The sequence below is a fragment of the Thamnophis elegans genome, chromosome 16, assembly GCF_009769535.1.
Source record: "Thamnophis elegans isolate rThaEle1 chromosome 16, rThaEle1.pri, whole genome shotgun sequence".
Classification (NCBI taxonomy): domain Eukaryota; kingdom Metazoa; phylum Chordata; class Lepidosauria; order Squamata; family Colubridae; genus Thamnophis; species Thamnophis elegans.
The window spans coordinates 18,333,691-18,346,701 of NC_045556.1; the positions used below are offsets into that span (position 1 = coordinate 18,333,691).

Sequence of the window (13,011 nt, forward strand, 5' to 3'; positions counted from 1 at the left end):
GGTTCGCCCCCCCCCCCCCCCAAATCGCCTCTCTTTTTCTGAGCGACGCTTAAACAGGCTATTTTTAGTCCGGCTCCGGCGGGGGACGGAAGGACGGAGGAGGACGGAGCAGCAGTCGCAACCCCGGGCGGACCCAAGCGCGTGCCTAACCCGGCTCCGGCCGCGTCCGCCTCGAAGGGGCGTCCCCGGGCACGACGGGGATGCTCGGGCGGTGAGCTAGCCGGAGGGCATGGAGGACGACTTGGCTTCCGAGGAGGACACGCGTGAGGATCGGGCGAGGGAGGCGCGCGTGGGGAAGGGGAAGGTGGTCCCTGCAAACGGTCCCTGCCCCGGGGCGCGTGCAGGTCGGAAGGCCGGGAGCCGAGAGCGACCAGATCAGCCTGGCGGGGCATCGCTTAAAGGGCTGGGGAAGGAAAAGGAGGAGGGTTATGAAAGGCTCCCTTCCAAGGGGCGTTGGTGGGGCAGGAGCCGGACGGAATGGGGGTGGCCCGAAGCAGCGACCAGATCCCTGCTGGGTTCCAGCATCGCTGCGCGATCTCCAGCCTGCTTGTAATCCGTGAAAAGACGGGGGGAATCAGTCCAACTCTCACAACTCCTGGAGCAAAAATCGCAACCTTTAGATTGTGGGGGTGGGGAGCAGTTGGAAGACTGGGGAAGGGGAGGGGTCGTTGCCACCAACCGGCTTTCATTCAGGGTCAAAATCCTGCAAGGGTCGGCAGAAACTCCTTGGTTTCTAAGGTGCTGGGTAATTTTAGTATTTGGGGTTACACACACACACACACACACACCAACTCCCCACCCTGTTTATCAAGCCGTTGAACAGATAGAAAATTATGCCACGGGGGTCGGGGAGGTGGTGGAATCGCATTGGCAATGTTTAGCGGCAGAAATTAATGGTTTGTCCTTTTGTCCTGTAAGGCACAAACTGTCCGTTTTGCAAACTTTAAGCCAGATGTTTCGTTTTCAAATCGCAGGAGCTGAACTGACAAGCTAAACCCATCAGATCAGTTAAAATATAGTTTCTCTCTCTCTCTCTCTCTCTCTCTCTCTCTCTCTCTCTCTCTCTCTCTCTCTCTCTCTCTCTCTCTCTTTCTCTCTCTGTCTCCTCTCTCTGTCTCTCTGTGCATGTGTGTGTGTGTCTTCATCTCTCTCTGTCTCCTCCCTCTCTCTCTGTCCCCCTCTCATCTGTGTGTGTGTGTGTGTCTGTCTGTCTGTCTGTCTGTCTCTCTCTCTCTCTCTCTCTCTCTCATCTCTCTCTCTGTCTCTGTCTCATCTGTGTGTTTGTGTCTCTGCCTCATCTCTCTCTCTGTCTCTCTCTCTCTGTGTATCTCTGTCTCTCTCTCTCTCTCTCTCTCTCTCATCTCTGTATGTGTCTGTCTGTGTGTGTGTGTCTCCCGCCCTCATTTATCTCTCTTTCTCTGTCTCCCTCCCTCTCTCATCTCTCATCTGTGTGTGTGTGTGTGTGTGTGTGTGTGTCATCTCTCTCTCTCTCTCTCTCTCTCTCTCTCTCTCTCTCTCTCTCTCTCTCTCTCTCTCTCTCTCTCATATCTCTCTCTCTGTCTGTCTGTCTCTTTCTGTCTCTGTCTCTTTCTCACTTTCTTATTTGATATGACTGCCAGTCTCACCAGAGGAGTGATTCTAGTGGTTCTGGTTGCTGTTGCTTTAGGGAGGGGGGGCAGAAAAGGAAGTGGGGTTGGTGTAGATTTATATCCTGATCATACAAGAATCTTTCGGATTTTATTTATTTATTATGTTACATTATTACACTTACACGGGTAGTCCTCGGCTTATGAGGTCGCAGCAGCACTTTAAAAAGTGACTGTTTCCCACACTTACGACCATTGCAGTATTCCCATGGTCACGTGATCAAAATTCAGATGCTTGGCAACTGACTCGTATTTATGACGGTTGCAGTGTTCCAGGGTCACGTGATCTGTTTTTGCAACCTTCTACCAGCAAAGCCAGATTCACTTAACAACCGTAGGACTAACTTCATGACTGCAGTGATTCACTTAAGAGCTTTGGCAAGAACGGTCCTAAAACGGGGGAAACTCACTGAACAGCTGTCTTGCTTAGCAAACAAAAATTGGGGGGCCAGTTGTGGTCGTAAGTCGGGAACTACCTGTAGGCCAACCGCCTCACTATTCAAAGTGTCTCTGACTGACTTACAATGGCAGGCTGGTGGCCTAGACTAGAAAGTCACAACAAAACAAAGAAACACACAGTCCATTTGTACGCCTCTTAATGTGATTTATTATAGTGTTGTTAGATTGCACTCAACAATGAGTCATGTAAACAGTTCTTTCTCCAGAAATTACTACCTAGAAAGGGGGAGAATTGACATAGTAGGTTGTATTTCTGCATTTATTTCCTGATCATGCTTTGTGTCCCTTTTGACATGAAGTGGAACAATAGAAGGAGGTGATCTTTGTGGGAGTGTTTCTGAGGTAGACCGTTGTGGCATAAAGAGAAAAAAAATAAGTTATGGGAGAGCTTTTTGTTGTGGCTCACCAGTGGCCAGCAGAGCTGGCATCAGATTCGGACAAGGAGAAGGTTGGGGAGGAACATGGGCCGGTCCTGGAGGCTGGAGAAGGCTCAGATGAGGGCTCTGTGTCGGAGGCAGAGATGAGGCCAAGGCCGTCTGGAGGTTCTCAGCTGCCTTCAGAGCTAGACAGCAGTGAGGCAGAGGAACAGCTGGAGCCTGTTCCCAGTATGCGCATGCGTAGTGCTATCAGAAGAAAAGAACAACTCAGAAATCAGGGTCAACTTGGGAGTAAAGCCGCAGGTGGACGGTGAATGGCCCCTCCCATAGGAAATAAAAGAGGAGCGAAAGGGGAGTGGGCTTTCGCAGGAAACAATTCATTCGTTCGGTCATTAGATTCGTTTCAGGAGTGTGAAGATCTGTCCGTGAATCTCAGAGATTCTGTGCTAAGTCTTTCCTTGCACAGCACCTCATTTACAGGGCAGCTTTCCAAACCAGATAAGATCTGTGTTCATATATTCACCTTTGAAAGACTGTTCACCAGGCCTATGCTGAATGTGAAGGAGAGGAATTCACATTCGTTTAATAAAAGGGATTCTTTGGGGGGGGGGGACCAGGAATCTTCCTCCTGGTTTTTGGGGGAAGCCTAGGTCAGAACACTTTTGTAATTTACTTAAATTTTTCCTTTTTATGCTGCAACCTCCCCTCCTCTGAAAGCAGGAAAGGAAACACCAACCTGGGTAGTCCTGGACTTTTATTCCTACAACTGAGACCAGGATTACTATTGCTAAATAAGGTGGTATTTATGAATTAAGATGGAAAGGGATCTGTGCTGACCCTCTACTCTGCATACACCGCCCCATCCCCACCCTGCCCGGAATTTTCATTTTATAATTTTAACAATCTTTAAAAAGCCTTTTCCTTCTCTCCAGTGCTCCTTTCGGAAAAGATGTTCCATGATGCAGCCAAACGAAACGACACAGCGAACATGATCGAGCTGATCAAGAGAGGGGTTGACGTCAAAGCTAAGAATAATGTAGGTATTTAACTGGGTTTGGGAGCTATAAAAGGTAAAGGTTCCCCTCGCACATATGTGCTAGTCGTTCCCAACTCTAGGGGGCGATGCTCATCTCCATTTCAAAGCCAAAGAGCCAGCGCTGTCCGAAGACATCTCCATGGTCACATGGCTGGCATGACTAAATGTCAAAGGCACACGCAATGCTGTTACCTTCCCACCAAAGGTGGTTCCTATTTTTTCTACTTGCATTTTTTACGTGCTTTCGAACTGCTAGGTTGGCAGATGCTGGGACAAGTAATGGGAGCTCACTCCATTACGCGGCGCTAGGGGTTCGAACCGCCGAACTGCTGACTTTTCTGATTGACAAGATTAGCGTCATAGCCACTGAGTCACCACGTCCCATGTGGGAGCTACAGAATGGGGTTATTTGGCAAAGATTTGTACCTCTCTCCGTGTCCCTGTTTTTGAAAATTTAAATCCCAAAGTGTGATGCTTTGTGTTACTTGTGGAATGCTCTTTGGCAAATGGGGATGGCATGAAAGAGAGACAGGGAAAATAAACAGAGGTGACAAATTCTATTGAGAGATTGCTGGTCTCTTATCACAAATGTTTTAATCAATCAGGATAGAGCTGGAAGGGACCTTGGAGGTCTCCTAGTCCAGCCCCCTGCTCAAGCAGGAGACCCTATACCATTTCAGACAGATGGCTGTCCATCTATCTTCTTAAAAACTTGCAGTGATGAAGCACCCACAACTTCTGAAGGGCAAGCTGTTCCACTGGTTAATTGATAATTAATAAAGCAGCAGGATCTGGTAACCAATGCTAGATCCAGGAAATAATAAGGAAGGTAGCTCTGTAGCTTGAAGAAGACACAAGGTGTCCCTTTTCCTTTCCAAAACAGTCCTACCCACAAACAAGTGGAATGTGGTTGTAAAAATTTCTTCCCGTGGACTTACAAGATCAGGGTTTTCATCTCAGAATTGCAGATAACTGATCAGCCACTAGGTGGGAGCCAAGAGATATGATCTGCATCTCACTACTACTACCTAGTGGTCATGCACAGATTTACAGTCCATATACTGTCCCTAACAGCAGAGTGGTTTGGTGGTCTAGAGCAGTGTTTTTCAACCTTTTTTGTGCAAAGGCACACTTTTTTCATGAAAAAAATCACGAGGCACACCACCATTAGAAAATGTTAAAAAAATTTAACTCTGTGCCTATATTGACTATATATAAAGTAATTTTCCCACGGCACACCTTACACTATGCACGGCACACTAGTGTGCCACGGCACAGTGGTTGAAAAACACTGGTCTAGAGGTGGAGCTCTCATCTCACAATCAGGAGCCTCTGAGTTCGATCCTAGGTAGAGGCAGATATTTCTCTTTCTGGGCACAATGAGAATATATTTGCTGAACTAAGCTCCATATTGGCAACAGGAAGGGCATCTGGCCATTAAATGCTCTGCTAGCTCCATTCAGTTGCCCAGATTCCACCCCGCAAAGGATTATGGGGTCATTAAATGATGATGATATACTGCCCCTAACAAAAGACAACCCAAATATAGATATCGCTCAGAAGTTTCCATCAGGTTCCTGCCTTTGTAAGGCTCTGCTCTTTCAGATCCACCAGTCTTACTACTGAGTGTTTCTAATTTGTCTTAGTTGGATAGGAGCAGAGACTGGGAGAGGGAACTGCCACTGGCAAGTCCCACAAGATGCTTTTTCTTTTCTTTTTTTAGCAGATTTTTTTATTATTTTTTCCCTTCTACAACACCTTACAGTGATTACATCAACATTGTTATGACATCATACCTGTACATGTATATAATATTTCGCTTCTATATTTACACACCTTTATACACAGTTCTATATATATTTATATATAGTTTTTTGGCTTAATGAATTTTATTCTTGTTTTGCAGCCATTTATACCAATTGTTCCAAATTTCATAATATTCCGACTCTTCTTTATATTTTAATTTCAGTGATAATTTGTCCATCTCTGCACAATCCAAAGTTTTTTTATCACTAATTCGTCCCAGTGGGTATTATTTTGTTTCCAGCATTGGGCAAATGCTATTCTAGCTGTAGTTAGCAGATTAGCAGACTTTGTTTTCCCTTGAAGACATTTTGCTTCTCATCCAAGAAGCTTCTTCAGTTCTCGGGAAACTTCTTCAAGGAAAAACAAAGTCCAGTTATCTTTTGATAAAGCACCTTTGGGACAACCATGACCTGGATGGCTGAGAATCTCCATGGATATTTGGCATTGGCAAAGTCACCACGTGGTGATCCAGGCTCAGGCAGTCGCTTTTAGCTTGCTCCTTGGGAGTGTGTCTCTTGATTGAAAGACTAAGCTAATGAAGAAAAGAATGCAGTTGACTTTAGACCTTGGCAGAGACAAGCAAGGGGAACAAAATTGCTCTCTTTTTTCCTCCTCTCCTGCTTAATTTCTCTTTCTTTCCAGCTAGACAGGACTGCTCTCCACTGGGCTGCAGGAGCTGGCCATGAACAGGCAGTCCGCCTCCTCCTGGAACACGAGGCCGGCGTGAATGATGAAGACAGTGTGAGCTTTTCTCCATGCTTTGTTTACTAGCTTGAACATAACATCTCTTTATTTGGAGGGCGAGGTCTGTATATAACACACTAGCCCATATCCACAGCAGCCATAGAGGGAAAAATGATGCATGTTGTGTACTTTGCATCCTTTATTCGACAGCAACACGCAATAGCACTTAGACATATAACGCTTTATAGTGCTTTACAGCCCTCTCTCAGCGGTTTACAGAGTCAGCCTCTTGCCCCCAACAATCTGGGTACTCATTTTACCCACCTCAGAAGGTTGGTCAGGATAGAACTCCTGGCAATGGGCAGAGCTAGATTGCAATATTACATTCTAACCACTGGGAGGAGGGAGGGAGGGAGGGAGGGAGGGAGATAGCAATAGCACTTAGACTTAAAGCACATCCTGCTTCACAGTGCTCTACAACCCTCTCTAAGCGGTTTACAGAGTCAGCCTCTTGCTCCCAACAATCCGGGTCCTCATTTTACCCATCTCGGAAGGATGGAAGGCTGAGTCAACCTTAAGCTTGTCAGTCTCAAACTCCTGGCGGTGGGCAAAGCTAGCTTGCAATATTGCATTCTAACCACTGGGAGGGAGGGAGGGAAGGAAGGAAGGAAGGAAGATAGCAATAGCACTTACACTTAGAGTACATCCTGCTTCACAGTGCTCTACAGCCCTCTCTAACAGGTTTACAGAGTCTTGCCCCCAACAATCCGGGTCCTCATTTTACCCACCTCGGAAGGATGGAAGGCTAAGTCAACCTTAAGCTTGTCAGGCTCAAACTCCTGGCGGTGGGCAAAGCTAGCTTGCAATATTGCATTCTAACCACTGGGAGGGAGGGAGGGAGGGAGGGAGGGAGGGAGGGAGGGAAGGAAGGAAGGAAGGAAGGAAGATAGCAATAGCACTTACACTTAGAGTACATCCTGCTTCACAGTGCTCTACAGCCCTCTCTAACAGGTTTACAGAGTCTTGCCCCCAACAATCCGGGTCCTCATTTTACCTACCTCGGAAGGATGGAAGGCTAAGTCAACCTTAAGCTTGTCAGGCTCAAACTCCTGGCGGTGGGCAAAGCTAGCTTGCAATATTGCATTCTAACCACTGGGAGGGAGGGAGGGAGGGAGGGAGGGAGGGAGGGAGGGAAGGAAGGAAGGAAGGAAGGAAGATAGCAATAGCACTTACACTTAGAGTACATCCTGCTTCACAGTGCTCTACAGCCCTCTCTAACCGGTTTACAGAGTCTTGCCCCCAACAATCTGGGTCCTCATTTTACCCACCTCGGAAGGATGGAAGGCTGAGTCAATCTTGAGCCTGGTGAGATTTGAAGTACCAATTTGCAGATAGCCGGCAGGCAGCAGAAGTAGCCTGCAGTACTGCATGTTAACCACCGCGCCACCATGACTCAATGTCATTATATTCCTGTCCAGATGTCTTGGTCCGCATGTAGTTGAACTGCACATCTTTAATCGGGGTCCTGAAGGGTCTTTATTTGGGGGGAGGGAACGAGATTCTTCACAGAACTTTGGACCATTCAGATAGAACAGTAGACTATTTCCATTTATGGAGATTCGCAATAATCCCAGTCATAGTTGTTCCAAAGGCAAAGGTTTTTTTTGTTTTTTTGTTTTGGTTTTACTTTGAAAACAATTCCCCACTATTCCCCACCAGTCAATTAGAACTGAAGAAGCTTCTTGGAGGAGAAGAGAAATGTTTTCAAAGGAAAAGAAAAAAAGAAAAAAAAACTAAGAAAGTCCTGTTGCCTTTTGGGAAAAGCATCTTTGGAATAGACTCTTCCCCAGTGGACTGTTTTCCCCCTCTTTCATCTTTCATAACTTGCTGCTGCATTATAGAGTTTCCCAGGCAGGGCATCAGATTGGATTAAATTGTCTTTTCCCAAAGAGCATTGATTTGTTGTAATCAAAATTTCTGCCAAATGAGTCTGGAAATATTTAGCACCTTGCTTTCACTCCAATGAGAGGGACATGGTGTCTCAGTGGCTAGGATGCTGAGATTGTCAATCAGAAAGGTTGGCAGTTCAGCGGTTTGAATCCCTAGCACTGCATAACGGAGTGATCTCCCATTACTTGTCCCAGCTTCTGCCAATCTAGCAGTTCGAAAGCACATCAAAATGCAAGTAGAAAAATAGGGGCCACCTTTGGTGGGAAGGTAACAGTGTTCTGTGCACCTTCGGCATTGAGTCATGCTGGCCACATGACCATGGAGACATCTTCGGACAGAGTTGGCTCTTCGGCTTTGAAATAGAGATGAGCGCCACCCCCTAGAGTCGGGAACGACTAGTACATATGTGCGAGGGGAACCTTTACCTTTTCACTCCAATGAACATCGAGTGTGAGACAGGACAGCAAAGAAAGCAGGATGTACACACTGAAAAAAATGAGGGGGCGGGGAAATTAAACATTTATTTTATTTAAATGTCATTTAAAGTCAGAGAATTTTTCTAGCTTCTCAAACACTTTTCTGTGTTTGAGAAGCTAGGAGAGTACATTTAACAGTGCATGGGAGGTTACATTTTTAAAGTAATGTCTATTTTGAAGCAATCCTTTTTGTAAAAAAACCTGCCAGAACTGTCCTCTAGTTTTCATGCTCTTTGATTCCAAAGTTTGTTTTATTGCCTTTTTGGGTGTGGAGGAAAATAGGATTATCTGATCATTTGCATTCCTTTAACACTGTAAGTTTCTCTGGAAATCAAGATCATTCGACTTTCTGCTTCTTTGGCCAAGGATAAAGCTTTGTTGCTGAAAAGCAGCCAAGATTGTATGGGATCTGAAGTTTAAATCGAATGATAAATAGTTGAGGGAGCTAGGTGTGTCTAGCCTATTGAAGAGAAAGATTAGGGGCGACAGGATAACCGTTTTCCAGTGCTTGAGGGGCTGTCACAGAGAAGAGGGAGGTCACCCAGTGGTGGATTGCAGGCGGTACGCCCCGGTATGGGCGTACCGGAGCCTGCCCAGAGCACTGAGTACCATTCCGGTACAATGCTCCGGAGGGCCCGCCTGCCCGCCCACGCTCCTTACCTGTCTTTAAATCCTTCAGCGTTTCCACACACATGCATGGTGCGCACAGCGCCTGCGCGACACTCCGCCGAGCAGCTGGAGCATCGCGGAGGCTTGCGGAGGCGTCGCTGGCTGGTATGACACATGCGCATCCATGTGGGCAATGCCAGGCCCATTCCAACCGTACCGGTTGGAACGGGATCTGGAACCCACCACCGAGGTCACCTATTCTCCAAAGCACCAGTGGGCAGGACAAGAAGTAACAGGTAGAAGCTTATTAAAGAAAGATCCATTCTGGGACAAAGGAGAAAATTCCTGACAGTCAGAACAATTAATCAGTGGAACGGGTTGCCTCCAGAAGCTGTGGGTGCTGCTCCATCACTGGAGGTGTTCAAAAATAGAAAGAACAACCATTTCACCAGGATGGTATAAGGTCTGCTGCCTTGAGCAGGGCGTTGGATTAGAACAGGAGAGTCAAACTCAAGGCCCAGGGGCCGGATCCAGCCCAGGGGTGCTTAGATCTGGCCTGCAGGGACACACTGGAAACAGCAAAGGACCAGCCTGCAGGGACTCTGCCAGTGTAAACGGAGCCCTCCCAAGCTCCATTTTTGCTGACAGAGGATTGCAGGAGGGCGTCACAGTCGAAACCGAGCCTAGGACCTATCAGGCCATCACAGGCGCCCATGACATGAGTGATGTTGAGTTAGCCATGCCCACCCTGGCCCCTCAAGGTCAAACACAACCTCGATGTGGCCCTCAATGAAATCGAGTTTGACACCCCTGGATTAGAAGATGTTTGAGGTCCCTTCCAGCCCTATGATTCTATGTTCTAATTTTCCTTTTCTCGTCTTCCTGTTTTCCAGTTTGGGATGAGCGCGCTTCTTCTGTCTGCTTGGTTCGGTCATTTACGTGTCCTTCAGATCCTGGTCAATGCCGGTGCTAAAACCAACTCTGTAAATAAGGTAGGGTAGGTTTTTTTCTGGCTCGGGGGCCTCCTCTTGAGGACATACTTGGGCTCCATAGGAAGAAGTGAATGCAAGAACAGGGATAACCAACGAAGGCAATCCGACATCGGGATGCAAATTCCCTTCTTAGCACACTTCCATGCAACATGACCAGAGGTGGGTTTCTGCCAATTCGGCCCGATCGGGCAAACTGGTAGTAGTGGCGGCGGGAGGTTCCGCCCGACCACCCGGACACTTCTGTGCATGCGCCCGAGTGAACCGGTAGTAAAAAAAATGGAAACTCACCCCTGAGCATGATTATGACATTATGAGAGGGTGAAACAAGTATTGTATGGACACAATGATATATATATATATATATATATATATATATATATATATATATATATATGTATATGTATATGTATATGTATATGTATATGTATATGTATATGTATATGTATATGTATATGTATATGTATATGTATATGTATATGTATATGTATATGTATATGTATATGTATATGTATATGTATATGTATATGTATATGTATATGTATATGTATATGTATATGTATATGTATATGTATATGTATATGTATATATATATATATATTGGGTCTTCTGACTGTGAAAACACCATGCTTTGTCCGTGCAACACATATAGCCAGGTCTATTAAAGAAATAGTGGCTGCTCACACAGTATATTTATGGAGAAGTGTAGAAAGCCACCCATCTCCTCCATACCTCTCTGGCTAGCATAAAATAAAAATAACCATACCCAAAATATGCCAGAAGGAAAATAGCTATTAAAGACAATCAAACTCAAACATAAACTCAACTAAAGATCTGGGAAAAGAGCCAAGTTTTCAGAGCTTTTTTGAACACAACTAGGGTGGGGCCCAAATGGATCTGCATTAGGAGTGAAAGAGAGCAGTAGGAGATGGATTGAGTTGGTTCAAATAGCTTTGAGACAACACCCAGCTGAAATACGAGGAAATTACTCTAAAAGTAGTTTCAGGGAAGAAGATTTGTGGGCTGGGGCATTCAAGACACACACGTCAGCAGTGTTTGCTTAAGGGGAAAAGCCTGGAATTGTTTTCATCCCAAATACTGCATGGAACCAGCGATGCAACCCTGCACATGTTTTAATCATTACTAACTCAGAAGGAATAAAACATGAGCTGACAGTTGCAAAGCATAGAAAGAAAATGCTTCTTTCATGACAGCTTTTCATTTGCTTGGCAACAGGCAGTGAAATTTCACAGGGGAGGGGGAGGAACCAATTTTTTCAAAAAATGGACAGCTGCTTTCTTCATACACGATGCCCACATCCGAAAACTCAATCTTGGAAAATATTTCTCGACCTTCCCCTTATTTTAAGACAAAACCATAAAGTTAGGGGTGCAACTGATCCTAGAGGCAGTGGCACAAATGGGGGTGAGGGACAGAGTGATTTTTTAAAAAGTTAAAATGTCTGCTCCAATTGCATGATTGAAGCCCCACCCGCTTTTTACCAGCATTCCAAATGGGCGGGGCCTCAACCTTACAATCCTATCCTCCATCTCAGGGGTCTCCAACCTTGGCAACTTTAAGACTTGTGGCTGAGGAACTCTGGGAGTTGAAGTCCACAAGTCTTGAAGTTGCCAAAGTTGGAGACCCTGCTCCACCTTGACTTTTATGACCTTCCCCTAGGACATTCCTGCTTAGGGGTCCCAGCTTTGAACAGTGGTATTATCGGAGACCTAAAGACCAAGATGGGACAGGTGGCTGATTTATTCTTCTACACCTTGAATCCCTCATCCTTATGTTTTTCAGAATAGTCACAACCTCCTACACTGTGCTGCCCAAAGGGGTCATCTCAGGGTGATGAAGTTCATCGTGGAAGATCTGGAAGATGTGAGGCTGGATAAGAAAGATAAGGTAAACCTTTAGGCTGTGTGTAGACTCCCTTTCCCCACTTTGATGAATTGGGAAGGCTGATAGATCCCATTAGGCCATCATTTTGTTCTGGGATCCCCAACATGGAGCCAGTAGGTTCTAATGTATCCATAGATTCTTCTTGGCCCCCTGACAGATTTCTTGCCCAATCTGACACCTTATCACACCAGGATTTAATTGTAAAATAGGGATTGTGTAGACCAATGGTTCTCAACCTGTGTGTCGGGACCCCTTTGGGGGTCAAATGACCCTTTCACAGGGGTCATCTAAGACCATCGAAAAACACATATTTTTGAAAAAATACACAAAACATGAAATAATTTTATCACCACAACATGAGGAACTGTATTAAAGCGTCGCGGCATTAGGAAGGTTGAGAATCACTGGTGTAGACCTCATGCTCTAAGGAGTTCGGAGGTTACAATATAGAACCAGATGGATATTTCTGCTGACTTCCAACTTTGTAACTGGTTATGTCTTCCTTGGCAGTCAATTTCTGAGAGCACTCTCAAAATTCCAGATGGCTCCATCAGACCAAAAAGATCTCCTTCCATAGACTGTTTCATTTTATACTATAGAATAGAGTAGAGTAGAGTAGAGTAGAGTAGAGTAGAGTAGAGTAGAGTAGAGTAGAGTAGAGTAGAGTAGAGTAGAGTTGAGTAGAGTCGAGTCGAGTCAGTGGTGGGTTCTGGATTCTGTTCCAACCAATACAGTTGGAATGGGCCTGGCGATGTCCAAATGGATGTGTGCACCCACACACAGCGCGCACATTCATCTTAGTGCCTCCGTGATGCTCCAGCTGCTCAGTGGAGTGTCGTGCAGGTGCTGTACATGCCATGCACATGCGCTGAAGACTTAAAAGACCGGCAAGGAGCTCGGGCAGGTGGGTGGGCCCTCCGGAGCACTGTACCGGAACAGTATCTGATGCTCTGGGCAGGCTCCAGTACGCCCGTACCGGGATGTATCACCTTCAACCCACCACTGAGTAGAGCAGTGTTTCTCAACCTTGGCAACTTGAAGATGTCTGGACTTCAACTCCCAGAATTCCCCAGC

The 13,011-nt window shown here is 46.0% G+C and overlaps 1 protein-coding gene across 1 annotated transcript in view; it reads left to right on the plus strand.

Moving 5' to 3' along the window:
* Window positions 1–229: 229 nt before the first annotated feature.
* ANKDD1A (ankyrin repeat and death domain containing 1A) overlaps window positions 230–13,011 on the plus strand; it is a 43,003-nt gene continuing 30,221 nt past the window's right edge. The window contains exons 1-5 of the mRNA XM_032233319.1: window positions 230–263; window positions 3,415–3,522; window positions 5,971–6,065; window positions 9,937–10,040; window positions 11,841–11,940. Coding sequence (XP_032089210.1) covers window positions 230–263; window positions 3,415–3,522; window positions 5,971–6,065; window positions 9,937–10,040; window positions 11,841–11,940 — 441 coding nt within the window. The remainder of the gene's footprint in view (window positions 264–3,414; window positions 3,523–5,970; window positions 6,066–9,936; window positions 10,041–11,840; window positions 11,941–13,011) is intronic.